This window comes from Oreochromis aureus, linkage group 1 (genome assembly GCF_013358895.1).
Source record: "Oreochromis aureus strain Israel breed Guangdong linkage group 1, ZZ_aureus, whole genome shotgun sequence".
Classification (NCBI taxonomy): Eukaryota; Metazoa; Chordata; class Actinopteri; order Cichliformes; family Cichlidae; genus Oreochromis; species Oreochromis aureus.
The window spans coordinates 11,633,128-11,658,583 of NC_052942.1; the positions used below are offsets into that span (position 1 = coordinate 11,633,128).

Sequence of the window (25,456 nt, forward strand, 5' to 3'; positions counted from 1 at the left end):
TGTCTTCACATTTCAGTGTCTTCATGTTTCTCTTACTTATTTTTCTCCTGGTCACATCATGTTTTTTTGATAAATTTTGGTTTTACTTCCCATTTTTGTTCCTTTCCCTCCACTGTGACTGTGACTTTCATCTGCAGCCGTCTGTAACTCCTTTGCACCTGTACATATCTAATTACCATCTGCTTGTGCTCTGTGTGTTGTCCTTGTACTTTATTTTTTTCCTTTTCTTATTGGACTTTGATTCTTCGTTTGATGGCCAATAGCAGCTCATTTTATCAGCTGTGCCTAATCTGGATTCTGCATTTGGTCTTTCTAGACGCAGCAGGTAACAAGAGTGTTTTTTATGATTTAATGTTCAGTCAGCAATGAGACTAAAGCTTGTTATAAGTAAAAGCAGTATGCTACCCTGTAGGAAAGTGCATTATCCTCTGAGCACCATACATAAATCTATCATTTGCTTTATGCAGGTTTCTTAACAACAGCAGCAGTGAAGCAAATTGTGCATTAACTAAGAGGTTTGTTTCCAAGTTAGAAGACATTTTTCAATCTGGAAACTGGAGCTCAACTTCCACCTGGAACCATTTCAGGTTTTGTTTTGACCAGCTATGCTTGATTAAGAGTTAAAGTAATGGTTTGTGTTAAAATAGGCCCTTTTATAAAATGTCTAAAAGCTTGATTTTCTAGATTACCACAGAGCCGAGTTCCAACCAGTATTAAAGTGACATCACACGGATGAAAGAATAACTAGATCATAAAAACAGCTTAAACAAAAATGACTTATGCGGTCATTTCCTGGGGGGGACTTTGTAATATTCACATTTTTTGTAATCATTTTTCCATTAGGGTACAGTTTCTACTATATAAAGGTACAATAATACTCTTAGGTGTCCTGCGTCCGGCTGTTTAAAAAGCGAGAGAGTCCACCCTGTTAATGGCCACCCATTCTTTACTGTGAATGATTTCCCACAGCGCCCAAGCTCTGCAGAATCCCTAACATTTTTTTAAAACTTTGTTCTGTCGTTAATCGCCTCCTGGGTAGACAAAACTGAATTATTTAGAGGTTGAATAATGGGGTACACTCAACATTAGGGAACACAGATACTAAGGTGAGGCGTGACACAAGACAACATTCATTAAAGGCTAAACAGAGTACTGCTGATTGGATGAAAGCCCAGAGGAACCTGCAAGTCCACAAGTATTCAGAGGATTAGAATACCAGAGACAAACTGTGATGGAAATATGACACATTAAGCAATTCTATGATCGTGCCAGAATTATAGCAGCGAAGAGATAAAAGCCAGAACAAAGTACACGCAGGTCCAAGGTCTACGGCTGGAAACATCATCCGAATAAAAACACAAAGAAATATCAAAGTAGGTTGTTGTTTACCAAAATCTACAAGGAGATTACCACCAGGGTTGTCCTTGGCCTAAGTCTTTGGTGATAGCGGTCTCTGTCCCAGCACATGAATAATGTAATGGAAGCAGTTGTGAAATTTCCAGTAATGAATTACGAGGCTCTAAACTTTGCGTCCACTTCACTTGCTTGTTTCTCTGTTAAATACCTCTTGATGATTAAATGATTAATGATTTCAATCAATGAAATCAAAGGAATAAAAGAAAAATACAAGGATTATTTTCTCACGAAAATGCTCCAGCTTCTGCTTGCTTGAGGGTTTTTCTTAATTTTACATTACAGTGAAATAAATGCTTTTATTTCTTTTGTTTAGGAACTGCTCATAAGGCAAACAGTCTCTGTGGCTTTCAATTATTGCTACGAGTAATGACCAGATAATATATTGATTAAAATAACGTGGATAAAATCAAGCGTTTAATCTCCAGTAATGAAATAAAAATACTTAGCTGCATGCTACACAAAATATTTAAAGGGGGAACCATTAAATTATACAAAAGCAAATTGTTTTTATTGTTCACTGCAGTTTAACTTGGCCTCTCATTTTTGTTCAAATTCTAATTGTAATTTTAGTTGTGATGATATGAATAGTTCGAGCAGTCGTTTTATTCCACCAATATAAAGGAACTGCAATAAAAAGCGCTATATTTTAAAATATTTATCCTTTCATTGCATTGACCCAGACTTACTCTGCAGTGTAATTCGCTGAGTAATCTCACTAATCTCATCAAGTCTGATTAAAACCCACTGTCAGAATGACGTCTGTTATTCTCAGTTTGATGGATGTTTGTGGACAGAACGCAGAGAGGACGCACTGTCAGTGCTCTCATCTGTGTCTTTACCGTTAAACAAGGCATAAATCAAGCTGTTTTATCAATTGTTAAAATTTCATACCTATTTCAAAAGCCAGCCCTCAAGCCCATAATTAAGACTAATATGTGAGGTATTAAAATATCCGTTCAATGCATTAATAAAACCTCAGCTGAAAAAGTGAAGGGATTACGAATACATATTAGCAGAGGGATGGCTCATCACCTTATTTACTCTTGTCTGACTTGTTTATTTACAACGAAATTCCTCCAAAATAGATGAGCAGAGATATGATTTATTAACAAGGAAAGGAAACTGTGACACAGACATCTCTCCAAAGGCGCGTGTGCACCAACCCGAGTGGCGTTTTAAAACCAACCGAGGCAGATCCACTGAGCCATTGTTTATGCAAAATGTCAGCTGACATACGCAGCACTGCTTGTATGAACTTCAAAACAACCTTGCTACTGAGCTGCATCATTTTGGATGCCAGCCCCACTTTGAAACATCGACAATCTCTCTGACATATGAAGGGCATGCACTGTATTGCAGAGTTTCTTCTACAGTCATTAATATCTTGCACAGGTGAGGAAAACCCATAAAATTTAACATGATGAGAGTAATAGCAGCAACTTACCTCATCCTGGTAGATGAAGAAAAGCATGATAGACAGAATTTCCAGGAAGAAGATGAGCAGGAGCAGGATAAAGAACTGTGGAGACACAAAGTGAAGAGGGAAGACAAATGAGTCATTGAACTCATCATTTATCAGTACAGTACAGAAGGACAACAAAGGAGGATAATAGGAGTCTTATGTGGACACTAAATGAATTGGACAATACAAAGAAGAGAAAACCAGCGTGTTTGAGAGAAAAGTAAGGAAAGGAAGAAATGAGCAGAGACTGTCAAGGAAAGAAGAGTCAGCCAAATAGGAGTGATTGAAGCCTTTATGTTTCTAACTGACAGGTCAAGAGTACAGAGAGAGACAGAACGAGAAGGAGATGGGCTATCAGTAGCACAGCTTGGGAGAGGTGATATACAGTTTTCCTCTACTTTTGAATTTGTTAGAGGAGCCCCATTTTATTCCTCACCAGTCCCTGCCATCCTCTCCTCTCTATAGAGGCCAGGCGTAGCTGCTTGATGGGCGATACATCTTCTTCCTGCGGGCCCATTTGAGTGCTTAAAACAGTTACGAGCTCATCCATCACCTACTCTGCTAGGACATGGCTCTGTCTCTCACACATGGGAGTGAGTGTTTGAAACGCCGAGGAGTGAAACATTTTGAGAGACAACTGTACAGTGATCCTGAAGGTCATAAAACTATCTCAATGAAACGGCACCACGATTATCGGCTGATCTCTGGAGACAAGTACATGTACACACATCAGCGTTATGCAGCAATTGAAGATTGAGACTGGTCGAGACTTTCTAGCTGGCAGGCTGGCTTAAAGGATGCAGGCAGTCAGCTTCCCAGTCCACCCTATTAAAAAGCTGACATACACTATATCGCTAAAAGTATCCATTCACCCATTCAAATCACTGAATTCAGGTGTTCCAATCACTGCTGTGGTCAAAGATGTATAAAAATCGAGCACCTAGGCATGCAGACTGCTTCTGCATTTATGAAAGAATGGGTTGCTCTCGGGAGCTCAGTGAATTCTAGCGTGGCACCGTGAGTGATGAATCATGCTTCTCTGTCTGGCAATCTGAAAGATGAGTCTGGGTTTGGCAGTTGCCAGAAGAACCGTACTTGTCTGAGTGCATCGTGCCAAGTGGAGTTTGGTGGAAGGGGGGATTATGGTGTTGGGTTGTTTTTCAGGAGTTGAGCTCGGCTCCTTAGTTCCAGTGAAAAGAACTCTTAATGCTTCACCATATAATTAGACATTTTAGACAATTTCATGCTCAAAACTTTGTGGGAACAGTTTTGGGATGGCCTCTGAGAGAGCATCAGTGCACAAAGCAAGGTCTATAAAGACACAGATGAGTGAGTTTGGTGTAGAAGAACTTGACTGGCCTGCACAGAGTCCAGACCTCAACCCTTTGGGATGAATTAGAGCAGAGATCGAGCGCCAGGCCTTCTCAGTATCTGACTTAACAAATGCGCATCTGTAAGAGAACCAAAATTCCCATAAAGACTCCTGAACCTTGTGGAAAGCCTTCCCAGACAAGTTGAAGCTATTATTGCTGCAAAGAGTGGGCTGACATCATATTAAACCCTATGGATTGAGCATGTCAAGTTCATATGCGTGCGATGACAGACGAGTTAATACTTTTGGAAATAGAGTGTATCACAACCACCTCTAAAGGAACTCATTTTAAGGAGAGGCTGAATGTGCGACTGCTGTAGTGACCTCAGCTGCAACAATTTTAGTCTTATTTATCTTATTTATGGAACAATTTAATGTTAATGGATTTTTTCCCTCATTCTTAAATCAAATTCACATTTTCTTGGAACTTTGTTTACATGAAGTCACTTTCTTGTTACTTTGTGGCCTGAAATCTAAGCCCCACATTGTCTGCGTAAATTTGTTGACACCCTTAAACGAGCTGAATGAGCTGTCAGCTTTCGTGTTGGTGATGCTCTCAGATGTGCCGGCAACTATATCTTGTTTTGACATTGAAGAAAGTGTAAAAATAATTTTCATGCAGGATTTGGAGTTAAAGAGATTCTTTTATGGATATCTGTTTGCTTTATTTGATTCATGTAAGAGAGCTGACTGAGCCATGAGGGACAGAAACAAGCTTTTAAGTAAATTGTGACAAGCAGCAAGCAAGATTTGTTCTTTTCCTTTTCTTAAATAGGACACTTGAGAGGTTCGGGAAACAAGTTGAGAGCCGGCATTTGGAGTGTTAGCGCTGCTTCGTACCAACCCTTAGGTAAGCATTTTAACAATATCATTATGCACTGAACGGAGCATGGATACTGACCTTAGCATGTAGCTCAAAGCACTGCAGTGCAGCATTACTTTAACTCTTGGCTGTGTTTTTTTAAAGTCAGACAGAAACACTGAAAGAGCATCACAGAGGGTTAAAACACAGTACAAGTAAAGTTTTTTGGGGGTTTTTCAAACGAATCATGGCTCCTGTGTCCTCTGTGTATTCCAGGTGTTTTCTTGACAGTGGATGTGAGTGTTGCTAGTTCACAGGACTGGCATCAAGCGGGGCCCCTAAGGTCTTTTGGCAGCACCTGCATGAATGAATCACTAAGCGTGGAAGGGATGAAAGTCTCAGTGGCAACCCTGGAAGGTAATAGACCGACTAGGTATCAAACTGATGGCAGCATACAACCCACGGTGTGTTTGACTCACTTGTGCTCTTTTTCAAGAGGCGCTCTCAAATAACCATCTGAAATCAATTTCTATTGTTCTGTCAGCCTTCATTGTCTGAGCGATAATGCCCTGCCTTGTGTAAAATTCCAGTAAACACTAATGTTTTTTTAGTAGCTTATTTTAACTAAAGAAGTAAAATAACATTCTCCGATATGGATTCAAGAAATTCAATATTTTGGGATAATATGATTTTTTTTCTCTTACGAACTACAGTTTTGCAATAAAAAATATCAACAGACAGTTTATGTGTAAAATTAAGATACACTAATAAATAAATAAAACACACTTCAGCAAAACTACAAAAATAGCAAGGGTCAAGTCTGATTCTCTGCTTTTTTGACTTTTGCGATAGTTCTCGGTCTGTTATTGATCCTTGAAGGAAATATTTTTCCCCTATTGAGCGTTAAGTGAGTAGAGACTGAGTAACTGTAGGCTAGAAATTCAAATTTACATTCAGTGCAATGGTCAAAACTTTCAGCGCAGACTGATTTTGCCGAAGGCATTCTTCCCACTGTTATAACTGCATTTACCAATTCTTTGCCACAAGAAGCCAGACGGAGTTCAAATGGGAGCTATGAACAGAAAACATTTGTTTATCCCAGTAGCAACAGAATTCAGTCATTTTAAGACTTGTTTTTTCTTTTATGTACGAGTGTGTCTAATGCAAACTTCTGGTTAGTTTGGCATCCCAGTGCTTAAAGGAAAATAACCAATAAGAACAGGATCACACCTATCTGAAATACACGAAGCATTATTTTGGATCCTGGACCCCAGTTTTCACTCCCACAGCAGGCTTAGTTATCAAAGTCTGTGTACAGGTACTGGTGCTTAGTAGCATCCATCCATCCATCCATCCATCCATCCATCCATCCATCCTCTTCCGCTTATCCGGGGCTGGGTCGCAGGGGCAACAGCCTAAGCAGAGAAGCCCAGACCTCCCTGTTCCCAACCACCTCCTCCAGATTGTCTGAGGGAACACCAAGGCGTTCCCAGGCAGGGCAAAAGATATAATCTCTCCAGCGTGTCCTGGGTCTTCCCTGGTGGGAATGCCCATAAGGCATCCTTGTCTTATGGGCGGCATCTTTGTCAGATGCCTGAACCACCTCGACTGGCTCCGTTCGATCTAGAGGAGCAGTGGCTCTACTCTGAACCCCTCCCGCATGGCTAAACTTCTCACCCTATCTCTAAGGGAGAGGCCAGCCACCCTTCGGAGGAAGCACATTTCTGCCACTTGTATCCGCAATCTCGTTCTTTCAGTCACTACCCACAGCTCATGACCATAGGTGAGGGTAGGGACGTAGATCGACCGGTAAATTGAGAGCTTCCCTTTTACACTCAGCTCTCTCTTCACCATGATGGACCGGTACAGCGTCCACATCATTGCAGCTGCAGCACCAATCCGTCTGTCGATCTCCCGCTCCCTTTTTCCCATCACTCGTGAACAAGACCTCGAGTTACTTAAATTCCTCCACTTGGGGTAGGAACTCGTCCCTGACCTGGAGTGGGCACTCCACCGTTTTCTAGCTGAGGACCATGGCCTCAGATTTGGAGGTGCTGATTCTCATTCCCAACGCTTCACACTCGGCTGTGAACCGTAGCAGTGCAAGCTGGAATGCTAAGTAGCATATGAGGAAAATTCTTCATTCACCAGGTTACTTGGTCTGTAATGTACACACACATAGCAAGGTATCTTATTTGTCAAATAATTGTATTAGTGCTCCTAGTGGCCACACCCCCTAATTATAAACCCATAATGCAATTTAATTGAGGGAGTTGTAAAAAATAATTATACCATTTTAAACATGTCCATTTCTGCTGTATTACTGAATATTAAACAGAGGAGGTGTGGAAACTGACTTGCCAATCCCAAGGGGGCCACTGGAAGAACTGCAGTTTTCTGCACTTCTGCTGCGGCTTGATTATTTATTCCTGGAGGTCACAACTTGTTTATAGCTCTTGCTGCTGCTGCTGGAGCCACTTTTCAGTTTTTACAAGTTTTTAAAAATTTTTTATTTATTTTTTGAAAGTCCTGCGTCACAACCCTGCTTTGGGAACACTGCATGCTTTAGTGAAGAAAAACGCAAAAATGCTATTTATATCTTCTCTTTAGTCTTTCAGTAGCTCTCCGTGTTCTTGGGTGTGTCTCGCAGTCTGTGAAATTACAACAGAGAGCCAAGCAAGGGGACATCGTTAAGAACGAGAAACCGGCACTCGCCAGCGCTCGCAAAACAAACAGACTCATCCCCTGTGGCTCTCTGCATATTTCTCCATCACTCTGCTCTTAATAGGAAGTTTAACTCTTCTCCTTTAGACCACAGGCAAAAACCACACTCAGTGGAATCGTTCCACCACAGAATACTGCTTTCTGCTTTTCTAATATAATACAAGAAAGCTATTAAATAAGCTTGAGGAATTTCAAGCTGCTGCTTTCAGTGGGTTACTATTATCAAAGGGCTGAAGAAATTAACTGTAAGTGATGAAAATCCATTTGTGAACTGCATAGAAATACTAATAATAATAAAAGCAATAACAGCATGCCAGTTAAGTCGAGTGCAGAAGTATCAAGCAGTTGCTATCTTCATGACGTACAATTCATTTAATAGGACAGAGGCAACTTCCCAGTACTTAACTTTCATAGCAACATGTCTTTTTCTGTGTAAAAATGTTGTTTTAATTCAGACGTAAAATAGGAACTTTTTTTTCCCAATTTGCTCTGCAAGGATGTTGTCTAAGAACACTCAAATGTTACACGCAGCAGGCAGTGGGGATACATTTTTAGATCCTCATGTTTTAATTGTGCCGTAGTAGCTTAAGCTCAGACTTGTAATGATGTATGTGCAAATGACGTGGAAGCAACACATCACCACCAAACCTTAAAACTGAAGTGGGGTTGTTTTGTCCTGTCTGTGCACTCGTAGCCTCGCAGTAATAAATTATTAGAAACAAAGACTTGGATCCCATTACCGAAGCAGACTCAATATGTTTCCCCCGAAATGTCATTATTCAAACTGAAATAGGTTATTCTGTTTACAGCAGTGGCTTCCAGCCGCATAAGTACAGAAAAAAAGATTTATAGAAGATCAAAGTAAAAGAAAGCAAAATTGGGCTTTTATGGAGGGAAAACAATTACAGCTTACAAATTTGTTGTCAAATGAGGCTGATTTTTAAACTTACGGATAGTTACTCTGATTCTTTGCTTAAGTAAATAAGTCAGTGCATGAGCACCACTGTAGCTGGTTGAAGAGGATCTACTGTTAACACACACAGAGACGTGAAATCTTATAAGCAGCCCTGTGCATTCAATGCCTTTGTAAGGGGTCACAAAGTGGGATGTCATATAAAATTCACCCTTAGGAGTTACAGCAATTCCTGCTTAAATGGAGGAGTGAGACATTTATAATCGATAAGCACAAGTACCTCATGTTACTCTATAAGAAGCAAGATAAAGTCAAATGGTCCTTTCAGAGGTTTTATTCCAGTTGTGGCAGACTGGTGTCCTGCAGGTTTTGCTTCCATTACAGTTTTTCGTTCCATGCGAGCTAATGAGCCACAGCTGGCTTGTATCTAGCTGATGCCTTCAGGGAGCAGCAAAAAACTGCAGGACACCATCTCTGGATAACAAGAATAGATGTCTTTTTTTTTTTTTAAGAAAAAAAGTGTTGTATATAAGTAGAGTATTTCAAAGCACGGTAAACTGTGTTGCAATTACTCACTTGAGATCTGGGATTTATTTTTCTCTTCATTTAAGTAAGCTCTAATATAGCTGAAGAACAGTAGCTTTTATTGGTCTATAAAGACTAAAAGTGGATCGAACGCATTATGAAAATTTATGTAATGGACTCCAGAGGGTTCCTTGCATATATGCTCGTGTTATTTACATCATGACTTGTTTGGGCAGCACTGCTGATATGGCTCTGCAGCACTGAGTGGCGCCTTAGGATGAGCTGTTCTCAAAGTCTAGGCATGGCGATCAATGCATGCTGTGATTTCCTTGCAGTATAAAAGCGTCAGTAGCTCTTTGTGTCTTGACAGACCAGCAAGACTGGTGAAGCAGTCACGTCAGCCACACAGTCCATGAGAGCCTCCAAAATCAATATCTGAGCCCTTTAGGCCTTTAGCGTACATGGAGGGAAGCGTTTGAGGTGATAGCCTTGTTGTTTTCATGTGGTGGGTCTAAAAATTTTTTACAGTTTCTATCCCTCAGACCATGTGAAGCTGTTCAGTGCAAACAGCCTGCTTCCACTTTCACGCAGTGATCTCACCTTTCTTGATTATCTGTCGGAAGAACCGCCACATTTCTTTAGTGCCCTTTGACTCAAAATATATTGACTTTAGAAACTGACTGGTTTGAAACATGGCTTTAATTACCCATTTCCTTGTTGAAAATGAAAGTGTCCCCAAACGGCTCATATTTTCAAATTAAATGGACAGGGTATTGGATTTGTGTGCAAATCTGTTTTAATGACCAGAGTACACATGGAACTCCAGCTAAAGACACCTTTCTTATCAAGAAGTACATTAGTCTATCTGTAACATGTTTTTGTGACTTAAATGCAACAATTACACAGAAAAATTAATCATAAATTACTGCTCATCTTAATTCCTGTTTGTAACTGAGTTATGGAAATGTGATATTCCCATTTAAGACATTTAAGACATTTAAAGACATTTTTATTTATTAAAAAAAGTCATTAGTTAACATGTTATAAAACTTATTTTATTTGCTCATAAGCTAGAGGCCAATGCTCCATTCATGCACTATGTCAGTAGAGTCAGAGGAACATGAAAAACAGTAAGTGTTCAAACTTCGTCCCACGCTTCTGTCTGCATATGCTAAGTACTAATCTTGTACAGCAATCTCACTTGACAAACAAGTTTAATTAGTTTGTTTTGCTGTGTTACTTAGCAGTTCTTCACCAAATCAAAACAGCTTACAATAGGGCGAATGGATTGTGTTTACTTCTCTGAAGTATTTTTATTTGACGTAACAGCAAGTGGTGGCACATGTAGCACAGACACCACAGACAGTAAGTTAACACAATGTTAGGTCATGCAGGGAGATTTCTTGTTATTTCACAACAACCTCTTGGGCAGAAAAATGATGCCAATCCAACAGCTCCATTTTTTGAATAGCCACTTGAGGCTGGTTCCAATATTGAATGAACATGTTTATAGTCTTGTAAAAAATAGTGTGGACTTTATAGCTATACTGACCAGCCACTTTACTAGTGATACCTTACTAGTATCTGGTTGGACCTGCTTTGGCTCTCAACAGCGCTCTGTATCTTTAGTATCATTATTACATCCATACAATATTGATTGTAAATAAGGTTAGCACGTTGTTAAAGCAGGCCATAGAAAAGGCATCATACGTTTTGTAATTCTTTGTGACAGATTCAACAATGTGCTAAAAAACCTTTCTCTGAGATAGTGGTCCATATTGAGATGATACCATCACATAGTTGCTCCAGACGTTTGGGCTGCATGTCCATGATAGAGATCTATTATTCCACCACAATCCAAAGGTGTTCTGCTGGACTGAGATCTGGTGACTGTGGAGGCCATCTGAGTACAGTGAACTCATTGACATGTTCAAGAAACCTGTTTGAGATGATTTGAGCTTTGTGACATGGCACATTATCCTGCTGGAAGTGGCCATCAGAAGATGGATACACAATGCACAATTGTTACCAAGGTTCACAAAATGCGCCAAGACAATATGAGTCACACTATTACACCACCAGCACCAGCCTGAACTGCACCATTCAAATGTTACAGCAGAAATTAAGACTAAACAGACCAGGTGATGTGTTTCCAGTCTTGTACTGTCCAGTTTTGGTGAGTCCATGGGAACTGTACTTTCAGTTTATGTACTTAGCTAACGGGATTGGCACCATGTATTTGAAGGTTCAACATGTTTAGAAATGCTTTTCTGGGAGTTGTTTTCTAAGTCACTGCTGGCTTTCTATCTGGTGGAAGCAGTGTGGCACCACCAACTATGCCATGTTCAAAGTCACCTAAATCACATTTGTGCCCCATTCTTATGCTGAATTTGAACTCCAGCAGATCGTCTTGATCACGACTTACTGCCATGTGATTGGCTTGTGATATATTTGCATTAGCAAGCATTTGCACAGAAGTACCTAACAAAGCGCGGCTCACAAAAACTGTACAGTAGCATAACAAATCCACAGCAGACCCAACCATTTGTTCATGCTTTTCAGCATACACTTTCTTTATTCACAGTTTTCGTACTTTACACGGTCGACTGCAGCTTTCCAGCTCGCAGCCGAACACACACCAACAACGACAATCAGTCAGGACCCAGCACTGGCTTTAATGCAGGTGCGACGTGATCGCTGATGCCACTCAGGTGTGTCCGCCTCACTGCAGCCGCGCCACCGACCATGCCCCGCCACAAGGAGGTTATTTTCTTAGAGAGTGTCTGCCTAAATTATACTAAAGCTTGAATTCATGCATTATCTCACAGGTGGCTGCTGACAGTCTCCTAGGCCTCATATTAGCTCATTTGGGTCACTGTACCTATTAACCGTGTTTGGTGTAATTATCTAATACATGTAAATAATGACGCTGACACAACATTAAAGAATTCTTGCTCCAGTTTGGATGAATGCAACTCATGTAATCAATAAAATGCGGACGATTGCATTGTGGGATTGCTACCAGAAATCTTTCCATACAGTAGCAAAGAAATGGATCGATATTTACTGTCAGAATACCGATATAGCAGTGGACAGCAATCTAGAGAATAAGAACTGATTTTAGACATGAAGCTATAGTTTTTCTTGACTTGGTGTAGTGACTTTCTGAGGTCTTTCCTGGTTGCTTGGCAACATATCTGTGATGACAGATCCTCAGTAACCTTTTCTTTATATTGAGAGGCAACCATTACACTAATCACACTGAAGTGGCGAGTTTAGTCAGAGTTTGCACATCATCTGCATCTAAACTAGGGTTAGATATTTCATCAGCTTACTACCCAAACTTTAAACCTAAGCTTTACCTCACTGCGCAAACCTTGATATTTCACAAGTGTTCAAATTCATTCTAAATCTCAAACAGTAACCTCATGCTTTCTGTGCAAGTAAAAATATTTTTTAACAAAATCGTATTAGTATTAGTTTAAAGCTGAATTAAAAAAGATTTAATTAAGAGCATTGCAGACTGTTTTTTTGAGTTTCCTTAATAAATTTACTCTAATTAATTGAAGTAACTTTATCCAAAGCATTGTTAAACATGAACACTGGAGGGCACATTAGGAAAAACTGGTTATGTATTAAAAAAATATCAGGATGTGGTTTTACATTTATAAGAACAACAAAGCTATCACTCTTGCCTGAATTAAGGAACAATAAAAGCCTTGTGTTTTTTGGAAATTATAACTGATGTTTGGTGATACAAATTAAAAAATGTTTGCACAAGGCAATGATGTTTTTTCCAGCACAGAGTGCAAAAGTAATTCCTCAAGTATCTCACAGCAACACTGCAGTGCTCTGGGTCTCTCATCAGCGATCAATATGCTAATTAGCTCTAAAATTCGAAGAGAGATGAATCTTTTCTAATCTCCGTGAAGAACGTGCTGTTCTGTCACTCATTGATGAAGGCTTATAATTTGCCTAGCCTCATTTTATTGACACGGAGCAGGGGTCGGTCTGGTCACTGTCGGGAAAATGTCATGGATCATGTTAATGATCGACGCTAAGACTCATTCCCACAGAGCTCATAATTGCTTTCTCCTGCTGGGCAATTTTCCTAATGATTAATTCTATTTTTTACCCACATAGAATTATTCTTCCACATAAATCTGTGAAATGCCTGATGTGTTTGTCTGTTTTGTTTTTCAATATTTATCAGTCCTTCAAGCATCTGGGTTTCACACCTTAGAGGGATACCTGTTCACAGAATTGTAGTTCAAGTTAAAGTTTGTTTAAATCATAAAAGTGGCTGATATTTGATAATTTCATTGGTATGATAGCACATTTGAATGTAGCTGTCTTCTAAAGCAAAATCAGATAAATCAAGTGTCAGAAGCCCCAACTGTAAACTCACACTTGGTTAAAATGCATCATGTCACTCAGCTTTTAAAAGAATTATGTTTTTAACTTTAAATATATCTGTATAAGTGGTGGTAGATTATAATATTGATCAAAAGGCTGAAAGTTTGGTGGAAACACTCCTTAATTGTAGTTAATATTTGGACATCTGAAGTGTGCTTTGAAACTGTTGACATAGCCACGGGGAGTTTTTAGTTTTTATCGATTTGAATGCAGGAGAGTGGGCTAATCTGCCATCTAGTACTAATATAATTTTCTAAAATAACTACTACATGAAAAGCCAATTACAGTTTGAAGCACATGAAACCACTGAAGGAATAAAAATCATTTCAACTTCCACTTTGGATAGTATCCTGTCACTGACAAAATGATAAATGATATTGTTTTCTTGTTTTAATATATGACGCGTAACTCTTTCTGCGATTACAACAGTGCCCCAACAATATTCACAGAGCTCGTTTTATTGGGATTAGCAAGGCTACTAAAAGTATTTCTAGGCAATAAACTGAAAAGGTACAAATACTGTATGTCAGTAGGATCCCTGACAATAAGTCTAGGCCCCCATATGGCCCATAAGCTAAAGCTGTGATTTTTCTTTCCTTGCAAGTTCAGGGAAAACCAGGAGCTCCTTATTAACAGTATAAATTTCATTCAAGTTATTAAATTGTTTATTAGTGTTAAATTATGTGGTTCTGTTCATTTTTGCTGAGTTTAAAAAAGTTTTCTGTATGTAAACTGTCAGATGTGTCCATAGACAGAACATTCAACCTGCAGCATGTTAGCAATGTCATTCAAGAAGCAGGGACTCCAGTGACCACAGATACTGAATGTTTGCTCCAAGTGTGTCTCGGCCTGGTGGTCAGATCCCCGGCTGCTGAGGCTGTTGGGACATGGAACGTCACCTCTCTGTTGAGCCTAAGTTGGCGTGTGAGGTTGAGAAATATCAACTAAACATAGTCGGGCTCACCTCAACACACAGATTAGGCTCTGGAACTAGGGTCCTGGAAATGGGCCCTTAGTGAGAGCCAGCAGCAGGGATGGGTATTCTTCTATCCCCTGACTCATAACCTGTATGTTAGGGTTTCGAGAGGTTTTTTTTTTACCTGCCCTTTGGATTAGGGAGTGGTTCCTGACATTTATCTGCACTTATTCACCAAATAACTGTTCAGAGCACCCAGCCTTCTTGGAGTTGCTGGGTGGGTTGCTGTAGGATGCCCCACCTCATGACTCCATTGTCCTAATGAGATAATTTAATGCTCACATGGGCAATGAAAGTGAAACCTGGAAAGGCGTGACAGGGAGGAGCAGCCTGCTTGATCTGAAACCGAGTGCTGTTCTGGTATTGGACTTGTGTGCTAATCACAGCTTGTCCATAACAAATACTATGTTTAAGCATAAAGGTGTTCATAAGTGAATGTTACACCTGGACAACCTTGGTCACAGGTCAGTGACTGATTTTGTGATTGTATCCTTAAGTCTTTGGCCATATGTCCCGGACACTTGGATGAGGAAACGAGCTGAGCTGTCAACTCATCACCACTTAGATGTGAGTTGAATCAGTTGGCAAGAGCGGATGTTGGGGATGTCGGACAGATCGAATAGTCAAATGTATATTTAGGGTGCACAGAGCTGTGGCTGCAAGTCGGTGCCTGTCATGTTGTGGTAATCCCGGAACCAGATGGTGAAACCATAAAGCTGAAGAAGCACTCTTATCGGTGTAGGCTAACTTGTGGGACTCTGGAGGTAGCTGACAGATACTGCCAGACCAAGTGCAATGTGACTCAGGTGGTAGCTGAAGCAAAAACTCAGGTCTGGAGGACTTCAATGAGGCAATGAAACCAAGTGATTTTGGTAAATATTCAGCTGATTCGGGAGTGGAAAGCTATACTATACTCACACAGTGTACATTAAAAGTAGAAGGATTGCCACTGACTTCAACTGAGGATATAGCTGAGCAGTGGAAAGAATACTCTAAGGATCTCCTCAATCCTGCTGACACACCTTCTGTAGAGAAGGCAGAGTCTGGGGACAAGAGGATGACTGGCCCCTCACTAGTTGTTACTGATGTAGTTACGTTTGACTTGAGGGCCATCAGAGGCCAGGAGAGAGAAGAGAAAGCTAGCACGGCCAGCGATGAGACCGAGGCTAATTATTATAGCTGTACAGAAACATGACTGGGAACTGGATTGTCTTTGCTGGCAGCAAGAACTTGCAGAGAACAGGACTGATTGTAGAGCTGATTTGATGCAGCTCCTGCTCCTGTGATTAGACAGGAATCAGGACACAACTAAAAACAAACAATATGACAAAGACACAACTGCATGAAGTCAGAGTCTGAAATGCAGAAAAACGGAAGAGTTTGGGATTTAAAGCACATGTAAGCCGTTTAGCTTGCAGAAGGCAGGCAAGAAAATGATTGGGCTAGAGTGATGACGACAAAATTAAGTTTGACAGGGTGGAAAAACGGAAGTGAAGTAAAGAATACACCAACAGCCTGGACGGAGTGAATGCAGATCTTCTTTATTGAACTTCATAAGCTTTATTTTGTGGTCTAAAGACCCAGAAAAACCCTTTATTGTGTAAAGCAGTCTATGGTAGCTATGAAGCCTTCCAGTCTGTCAAGCTAACGTTAGCATTAAAACAGCATCACTGTCATGACTATTGTTAACAGTTGTTGTTAGATATTTACAGAGATATTCCCCTTAAAAACAAGACTTTAAACCCCAAAGCACACTGTGATTGTTGTGCTCCAAGTGCTCTTTGCCTACCTCAGATATAAAATGAATGTGCACAATATAGTTTGCTCACCAAAGCAAAACTAGGCAACAGTGGTTCACAGCACTAAAAGCATTTTTATGAAATGGTTACCTGTCAAATAACCACAACATCATATCAAAGACAGGTGTCCCAAAACTGAAAATCATGCTGTCTAAAAATGCAGCATGATTTTTTAGACCTGTTGCTTTATGAAAACTTCCTTATAATAGTTGTCATGACGATAATAACCCTAAAGGCCCTCTTGCAATCGGATCAAACAGAAGCACATAAAACTGTACTTGTGTTATGCACACGCACATGCACACACACACACACGCACACGCACACTAAAAAATTCTAAACAACGTGAGCTATGCTGCTCTGTAAAAACTATAATCTGAAAATATGACATCATCACAACTTTGTGTTTAAAGTCAGCGGCTGACTCCAAAAACATTCTGGATAATAACTTACTGTCAGCAGAAGAGGACGGCTCTCTTTGACAGCTCCCACACAGCCGAGGCAGCCAATCACCATGATGATCGTCCCCACTGCGATGAGCAGGTTGGCTGCAGACAGGGAGGGAAGGGATGATGACAGGGTGGCGAAGTTCCCTTGGGTCACTGAGAGCCAGACCCCGACGCCCAGGATGCCACATCCTCCCAACTGCAGTGGAAACACAAATAGATATAAAGCTATCAGTGTGCTAGCAGTACAGTCAAGCATGATAAAGTCTAAAGTATTTAAAGATATGTTGTTATTTTCCACTTTTTTTCAAAAGAATAAATTAAAAACTGGTTGGAGTGTGCACAGATTAACAAGGGAAAACCAGATAGCGAGGAGCTGATCAAGTCTGAGGAATGTCTGACAAAATCACCACATACAAGTTAAAGGCTGTGCTGTGATTTCAGCTATGCTCACATGTAAAATGATTACTCACAGAGAAAATTAGGAGTGACAATACGTCCTTTTATTTATTTTTTTCTCACACAGCACGTGTACATCCAGCTCATCCACAGATGCTTCTCACTGAGCAGGGAAGACACCGAGAGAGACACACCTGCAGGGTGACAGCAAGTCCTCACACCGAAGGGGCGGTGCTGGCAGCCATTTGACCGAAAAGTAACTAGATTTGATCTTAGGCATTTATTTTTAGTAATTTAAGGGATATGAAAAGTTGTTGCTAAATCTAAAAGACTGGCAACAGTCATGTGAACTTAAGTGTGATGAGCACTGCTGTGAGTGAGAGACTGAGATCATTTATATTCCCATGCTGAAAAGTTAATTCATGAATGACCACATTTAGCTCCTCCAGAAATATACACGCAGCAGGGTATAACTGTACATACTACACAATAGTGTCTATACTAGTTGATAAAACAGTAGTTCACCATCGTGCGATGGATATTTGTGGCTAGACAGTGGTGTTCTGACTCAAGATGAAGACTTCAACCTTAGGGGCAGAAAATACATCCCCTCCTGATGCCGTGTCCAAAGTAAACATACAAGGAGACTCTCTGTTCCTGTTTTTTTGTTCGTTGTTGTTGTTTTCTCTGTGGGAGAGAAATGTTAGAGAACTTCTGTTAGCAGAGATATGATGAAATGCACCCCGGTGTACGTGGCGTGGTCAATATTAGGGCGAGACACACTGTGATTGCAACATGTTCTGTTAATCTTTGATATATTTATTGAGAACCTTTTTGGTTTTGTAAGACATCTGGGCCTCAAAGTCTTCTAGCGAAAGTGAACCTGCAGCTCACTGCCGATTTCCATCACATGACCAACTGCAGTCAGTTGGGACAAGCGTTTGAAGAATTCAGTTGCTCTGCTGCAAAATCTTCACTATTTTCAGTCCAAAGCCAACTTGGCTCCTTTGAATTTTTGTCCTTAAGACCCAGAGCATGTTTGCTTCAAAGACACAGAGTGATACTGGGTAAAGAAAGGTTTTTAGATGTGTTTTAAAATTGGAGAAAGGGAAATAATATACACTCTCTACGGCCTCATGACAGAACTCCCAAAGGCAATAAGACTTACATGGCTAAATACATGATTATTGTTTCTTCCCCCTCCTTTTTTTTTTTCTTCCTATTTCCAGCTATAGCACAAGATCTTATTTAATGAGCTCTTCAGCCAGAAGTAGGGCAAAGTTAAAATTAAAAAAACAGTCAAGTGGAGCTCCATTTACTGAAAGCAGGTTTCTCTTCAACTATCTACCAAGGCTGGGAGGTTTGAGCAGCTCACAGATGAAGGGGTGTTGGGTCACTATTGCTTGTAACAGACCTTTATTACACCCCAGAGTGTGTTCTCTAATGATGATTGGCTGCACGGAGAAGGGCAAAGGAAGAAAAGGGAACGCTGATAATAGATGGTGGTGGTGAACATGTTAAGGGCAGATACAAAACCCTGCTAGAGGATGTGAATGCACTTTATTTTAGTTCAGAAAAAAAAGAGAATACTTTGCCAAATTACTGGTATCTTTTGCGTAAGTGTACTCCAACATGTAAGAACAGGGATAGAAAGAATCTCATGTTTGACAAATGTGCTAATACACTGTGTTGGCACTACAGATGGCAGTTGTTATAGATATGCTGGGTGGTGCTTTCACTTGGTGTAGGCCCTCGCTGCTGTATTGTATCACTTACTGTTCTTCTTACAACACAGTGTTGTAGCTTTTTAATTCTTGTTCTGTGCTTTGTGACTTTTATGTCTGTGAAAAGCACTACATTAATAAATTGTACTTACTTATTTAATTACCTGGTTACAATGGGGGTGAATATGCTTGTAAAATTAATCAAATCATACTAATTGTAAGAATCCTTGAACCACAGGTCAAAGAGAAGAAGTGGCAGCAATTTTTCACTCCAGTGTATTTATTAACCAGAGAACTGGACAATTTTTTTTATTAATTCAGAAGTTTAACTCTTAGCCTTGTACACTGTAATTGGAAAAACTCAAAAAATAGTTTTTTTTGTTATCATCCAACCGGCCTTTACTCAAAAATTCTATTTAATTTCTCTGATTTTTTATACTGATTTAGTGCTCAGTTCAGATAAAATAATTATTGTAGGTAATTAATGTAGATGTTGTAAATAACAGCCTCAACACATCATTTAATTTTGTATTAGACTCAATTGGCTTCTCTCAAAATGTAAATGAGACTGTCAACTCTTTAATCACACTTTGAATCTTGAACTGAACTGTGACATAGAACTTTATTCACCAGTAATTCCTGAAAAACCTCTTTTGTTTGATCATTTCTTAATAACAATAAAATTACAATAATGGATTACACTGCAATGGAGAATACGTTTCATTACAGAAAATGTCTTTCTGAAAGTGCTACAACTAAGGTTAAGGAAGTGATTCCTCAGTTGATATTTTCTTCAAATCTCTTGTGCATATTTGACCTTGTGCTGCTATCTATACATTAATATGGCAGACTCGAAGATTCAGACTTGCATCTTGCTGTAACTTGTGCAGAAATGTGAACAACTCTAAACCACAACATTTCTGTTTAAATGAGACTGTTTAACTAACTCAGGGACTTGGATATGAGATTGATGGGCAAAACTATGCATGATTTGTCACAACAAGGTGAATGACTCTCATAAATGGCTACAGTTATAGAATATAGAATAGTTATAGAAAACCTGAGAACAACCACCATCATTTATGAGAAGCAAAGGTCACATCTTACATACAGTCTAAAATTAGATATTCCATTTAGAGTTTACTAATAGAGAGAAAGACGAGAAAAGCATTTTCACTTGATTAGCATGTTGACAGAAAATGTTATTTACCTCTCAGTTCAACCTAATAATAATAGCATATATAGCTAAATACTGAGTAAAATATTTAGTATAGTCTTTAACCCTAGAACACTATCGCTGGGTGATTTACACCCGAGCAAATACATTTACATGATTTCTCTCTCCTGCAGCTGTTTGCGTGTCGAGGAGCCTGTGCCTTCACCAGGGAAGTCTCAAATGTCCCAGGAATGGGTGGACCAAAGACCAGCTTTCCAGAGTCATTATTTTGTTTTAGGAGTTTTTTTTTTTATTTTGTTAGACATGGCACAGTTGAAAGTAAAAGAAGACCACTCTAATTTGTCATGTGTTGTCATATTTTGATATATTTGATTACTTTTTATTGGTTATATTATATCGGGTAAAAATCACCCGGCACTAGTGATTGTGTTACTATTTATAGCGATAGTGTTCTAGGGTTAATCACAGCAGTTTCCAAAACATGTTTTCGTTTGTGTAACAACTTCGACAAAAATTCCCTCCATCTAGCAGCTTTTACAGGCAGTTGTACGTATGCTATGATCAGAAGTCATCTTGATTAGCACCCATCCCCCAAAACAGCAGCTTAAATCTTTACAGTCACACCGATTTGCAATGTTGGAATTGATGCAGCCATCTGGACTGCCTCCCTCCCAAGCAGCTACTCTCTGTATTTGTAGCAGAGCCTATGAATCTGGCAGCTGAATCAGGTCCATGGCTGTGAAAGATCTGAATGTGAGAACATACAGTTTTCTTCAATAAACATCTATTAATTAAACGGCCCTGATGAGATCTGAAACATGAAAAAAAAAACCTGTGTGCAGTGGAACAGATGTATCCACACTGATCCACAATGATTTTTTGAGCTCACGATGAAAGAGTGTCTGAAAATTTCTTCTAATAAAATATACATGTGCTGTGGATGTACTTGACTCCTGAGTTTTGAATTCAAAATACACGTGCACGTTATAATGATTTTTCTCACATATGAATATCCAATCTCCTTGCACTTCTGAGTGCTCTATCTACAGAATAGATCACGAGTTCAAATACTTTAAATTAAGTATATCACTTTGATTTAAGCCATTATCTAAATTCTCTTATATATATGAATAACATGTAAAGTCTCAAGGGCAAGGATTAGCCAGGAGAGAGATTTCATGGCCACTGTGCCAAAGGATGTCAGTTTGAATTCACATGCTTCATGTATTATTTCTTCTGAAACACTTTGATGTGTGAATCATGTATGCGGTTTGACCGAGAATCCTTCTTGCTAAATCTGCTCTCATAGCCAAAGCCTGGTGGTGAGCTTTAAAGGTTGCCTGTTCAAAATGTGTCTTACACTGTTGGTCTGTGTCATCTTATCACATTATTTGATTTATAAAAGTGGGAGTGGAAAAGCTGGAGTTAGGACTGATTTCTACACTGCCATTTTCTCGATTTACCAAAAGAAAATGGCCACTGTTTGAGGTAACAATATTCATTATTGGAAAAACATTAGAAAAAGCCTCAGAGTCAAATCCTAGATAATTCTGATGACGCATATTCTTGCTAGTGGAAAAATGAGATAATCTCAATAACATTGTTGCAATTGTGTTTTAGAGGATTGTGATGTGACTGTGCAACCCAGGATGGGGGGTTTTCACAAAAGCAAACTAAAGCAACTCAGATACTGGATATTGACTTTGGACTCTAAGTGTTTAGTCAATGTTTCCTAAATTAGATGCATGGCATTGGAAACTTTGTTGTAAAGAAGTTGTGTTTTTCATGCATGCATTGGTGCAGTATTTGTGTTAAATCCATGATTTCTTTTCAAATGCAAAATGCAAAAGTGATCAAGCTGTTGACCCAAAATCTCCCCTAAATGGTCAGTTGGCTTGAGATCTGGTGACAGTGAAGGCGACAGTATATGACTCAAAAGTGGATTCTGTTCATCTGATAGTGTTTTCAGTGAGAGAAACGTTTCGTCACTCACCCAAAAGACTTCTTCAGTCTCAGCTGACTGCAGGTTTCCCCCAATTTTATAAACAGTACATTTGCATAATGACTGAAACTAGCACCACTGAAGGAACAATGGGCTGGGAGGCACTAAACAAAGGACAAATCTTGTGTATACATATAAGAAAAATTTGAATCTTTTAATCATGTCCTTTAATAACAAATACTAAAATGTATGGCACTAAAATCATGTACTAAAATCATATTGATTTTCTGAGTGTGCATTGATTTCTTGTTTACTCTGACACAGCTTACATGCAACCACATGCAGTGATTTATTGGTATATCAAAGCAGTGAACATGACTGCATGTTGATTGCCTAATTGCACCACGCACTGCACTTGTGTAAATCAGCTGTATTTGTTGTATTTGCAACAACGTTGTTTCTGCATTCATTTGTTCCTGTTGTTTCCTGGACTTTGAACATCTGTAGATGAATTAGCTAAAACAAAGCTACAGTACACTAAATAAAACACATCCCAGTTTCTTAACAGTTGCTTACAAATTGCCCTTGTATTTTGCTCCAGTGACATGCCAATGCTTTTTATCTGTCAAAGACAGATAAAAAGCATTATCAAAAAAGTGGCACTAAACAAAGCAATAAATAAAAAAGAAAGTGAAAAGCAGTAAGACAAATGCAGCAAGAAAAAATATACCATAATGCTTCACCTAGTCATAATTTTAAAATACCCCTGTCATGCACGTTTAAAGAAATCAATAGCCATTATCAGCTGCCAATGAATAATTAAACTGGATGTCATCGTGTTTTAGGGCAAAGATGAGGTACACTTTGGTGTCAAACTAAGAACAGCACATCAGTAACCCCAAAATACTAAGGCCATTTAGTAGTTGGATGACATCAACTTTGAAGTTTTCATATTTTGGACCTTTTGGTGTCACATTTAAAGCAGGGGTGTCCTTTTTCAGTCTGTAGCATTAATGCTGTGAAGAGGCAAATCTTAATCAAATCCATTTTTCTAGTCATTTTAAATCTGACCAAATAGGGTTTTTTTATGCCAAATCAACAGAGTAAGTAAAATTAAAAAGTAAAAAGTAAGTGAAAGCAAAACAAAGTGCTAAACACCAAACTCCAAAATGGGACACAAAAATTTTGAGGCTTATTCCATCACCACACCCACCATCCAACATGCAGACTTTATGATTTTCACAAATGAACAAGTTTTAGTATTGAAGTGTTTTTGCAAAATGCTGTTACTCTACAAAATGTAGTTCTTCAATAACAATTTTAATTTTAAAAAAATCTAAATAGTATCTAGGTCAAAATGACCAGGCTCCAAATATCATTGTGCCCTAATCGACCAGATTAGGTTGTTCTTTCCAAACAAACCCACATATAACCAGGGTGGTTAACTCAGACATGTATAAGTCTGTAAAATATCAACATAATGTGCCTTAGTAAGGTCTCAGTACACTAATAGAGGGATGAAAGACCATTCTTCCATTCCATCATTTGGTGTTTTGCTGATGATCATGACTCTAATGTCAATACAAGAGCCTATTTACATGATCATATGAGTAGTGTTCTGGTGATAGTCAAGGACATAGTATATGATTCACATTGTTGTCAGGCTTATTGATCCTCATGCCCTGTTGCTGTTCTGATCACCTTGCCCCAAAATATTGATTAGCGTTCCTAAAATGTAAAAAACACAAGTCTTCATTATTGCTGTGGATCATGCGGAAATCTTGATGTGATGCGACAGACTATTGTATTTATTTATTGCATATTTAGAGTATATTGTAATTTCATTCAAGGCTCGGAATAACCTTTACTTACTGTTGGTAGCGTGATGAAATGAAGAAACTCATAAACTCAAGTACTACAAATACCCACTCAGAGGATGTCGGTTCAGTCTGTATTTGTAGAGGGAAGACTAAGGTTAGGACCTTATATTTGTCCTCTCACTTTAGGTGTGTGTGTTTTCTCTGAGGGATGTGCCACTCAGGCTCTTTTCATCTTTGCTTTTGTTTGCAATAGCAGCTCAAAACACACACACACACACACACACACACACACACACACACACACACACACACACACACACACACACATATCTATAAGCTGCAGTGAACTCATTTGAAACAGGCAACAGAAAATACACTGATGAAAACATAAAGAGCATATGTAGCCAACACGAAATGTAAGTGTCAGAACTGAACATAATGTTGGACTCTTCTTTGTGACTGAATACAACCACACAACTTCCTCCTTCACTCCTGGAGAATAAGGGTCACATTTGCTATGAGTGATAGAGGGAAAAACCTGCCATTTTTCTCAGGTGGACCACAATCTCTTGGTTCTGAGGATAGTAGCTTGCTCACTGACTTTCTCCACAAACTACAAATTTACTTGTGGTGTACATTTAGGCTTTGTTGCGCAAAACAACTGCATATGTGGTGGCTTTTTAAAAATTGGTTTAATGCAAGCCAGGGAGAACCAACCACATCATTTATGTGCAAAATCAACATGAAAATGTGTTAATTTTTGTGTCTGTATAGAGCTGGGTTGGGTGATGCTTTTTCAAAGCGTTCTGCACCATAGCAGTAGCTATTTTACTTACACAGAGCGAGTTGTTATGTAACTTAATGGAACTTTGAACTGATTAGCCCAGAGAGAAACAAAATGAAACTTTAATATTTTAGACTTTAAAGCCATATGACCTACTTGCAAGATTAATTGGAATAAAATCTTGGATAGTTAATAACGCCATCTGAACTGGCCAAAAGCATTTTTGCATCATTTTAAGGGTCAACACGTTTCATTTGGTTCGTATTTACATGTGACATTTTTATCTACACCCAGCCCACACACTTCTCGGGTGTCAGTACTGAACAACTTTTGTGAACAAGGCACGAATGCCAGCATAAAACTTGCTGCCATGTGGCTCCAGATTGTGGAAACTGCTTGATAATATTTTGTTGTACAAGAAAAAATAAAAACCATTGGGGCATCAAAGTGTGAAAACAAAGTCTTGTGCAATCTGTGCTAAAAACAAGTTTCCATGCGCACTTAACAAGAAGTCAGCTTGCAAAGCACGAAAAATGATCAAAGTTCAATCAATTCATGGTAACATATTTGTGATGTGCAACCCTTACTGGGGTCAGGTTAAGTTTAAAAAATTGGAAATCACTGTAGCCAGTAAGAAAGTTTAAGGCAATGTGTGTTTCTCTTTATTCTAGAATTACATTATGTAATAAAACTAAATAATTAATAAATAAACATCCCCCTGACATTTTGTTGGCTGATTCCACTGTTAGCCTTTTCCTG

At 39.1% G+C, this 25,456-nt stretch overlaps 1 protein-coding gene across 4 annotated transcripts in view; it reads right to left on the reverse strand.

Annotated features, from left to right (window-relative positions):
* The window catches only part of tspan4a (tetraspanin 4a), a 156,458-nt gene that overhangs the window by 39,861 nt on the left and 91,141 nt on the right, over nt 1-25,456 (reverse strand). For all 4 annotated transcript variants that reach the window (XM_031744520.2, XM_039606931.1, XM_039606968.1 and 1 more), the window contains 2 exons: nt 16,859-17,050; nt 2,861-2,935 (listed from right to left, as the gene is read on the reverse strand). In XM_031744520.2, coding sequence (XP_031600380.1) covers nt 2,861-2,935; nt 16,859-17,050 — 267 coding nt within the window. The remainder of the gene's footprint in view (nt 1-2,860; nt 2,936-16,858; nt 17,051-25,456) is intronic.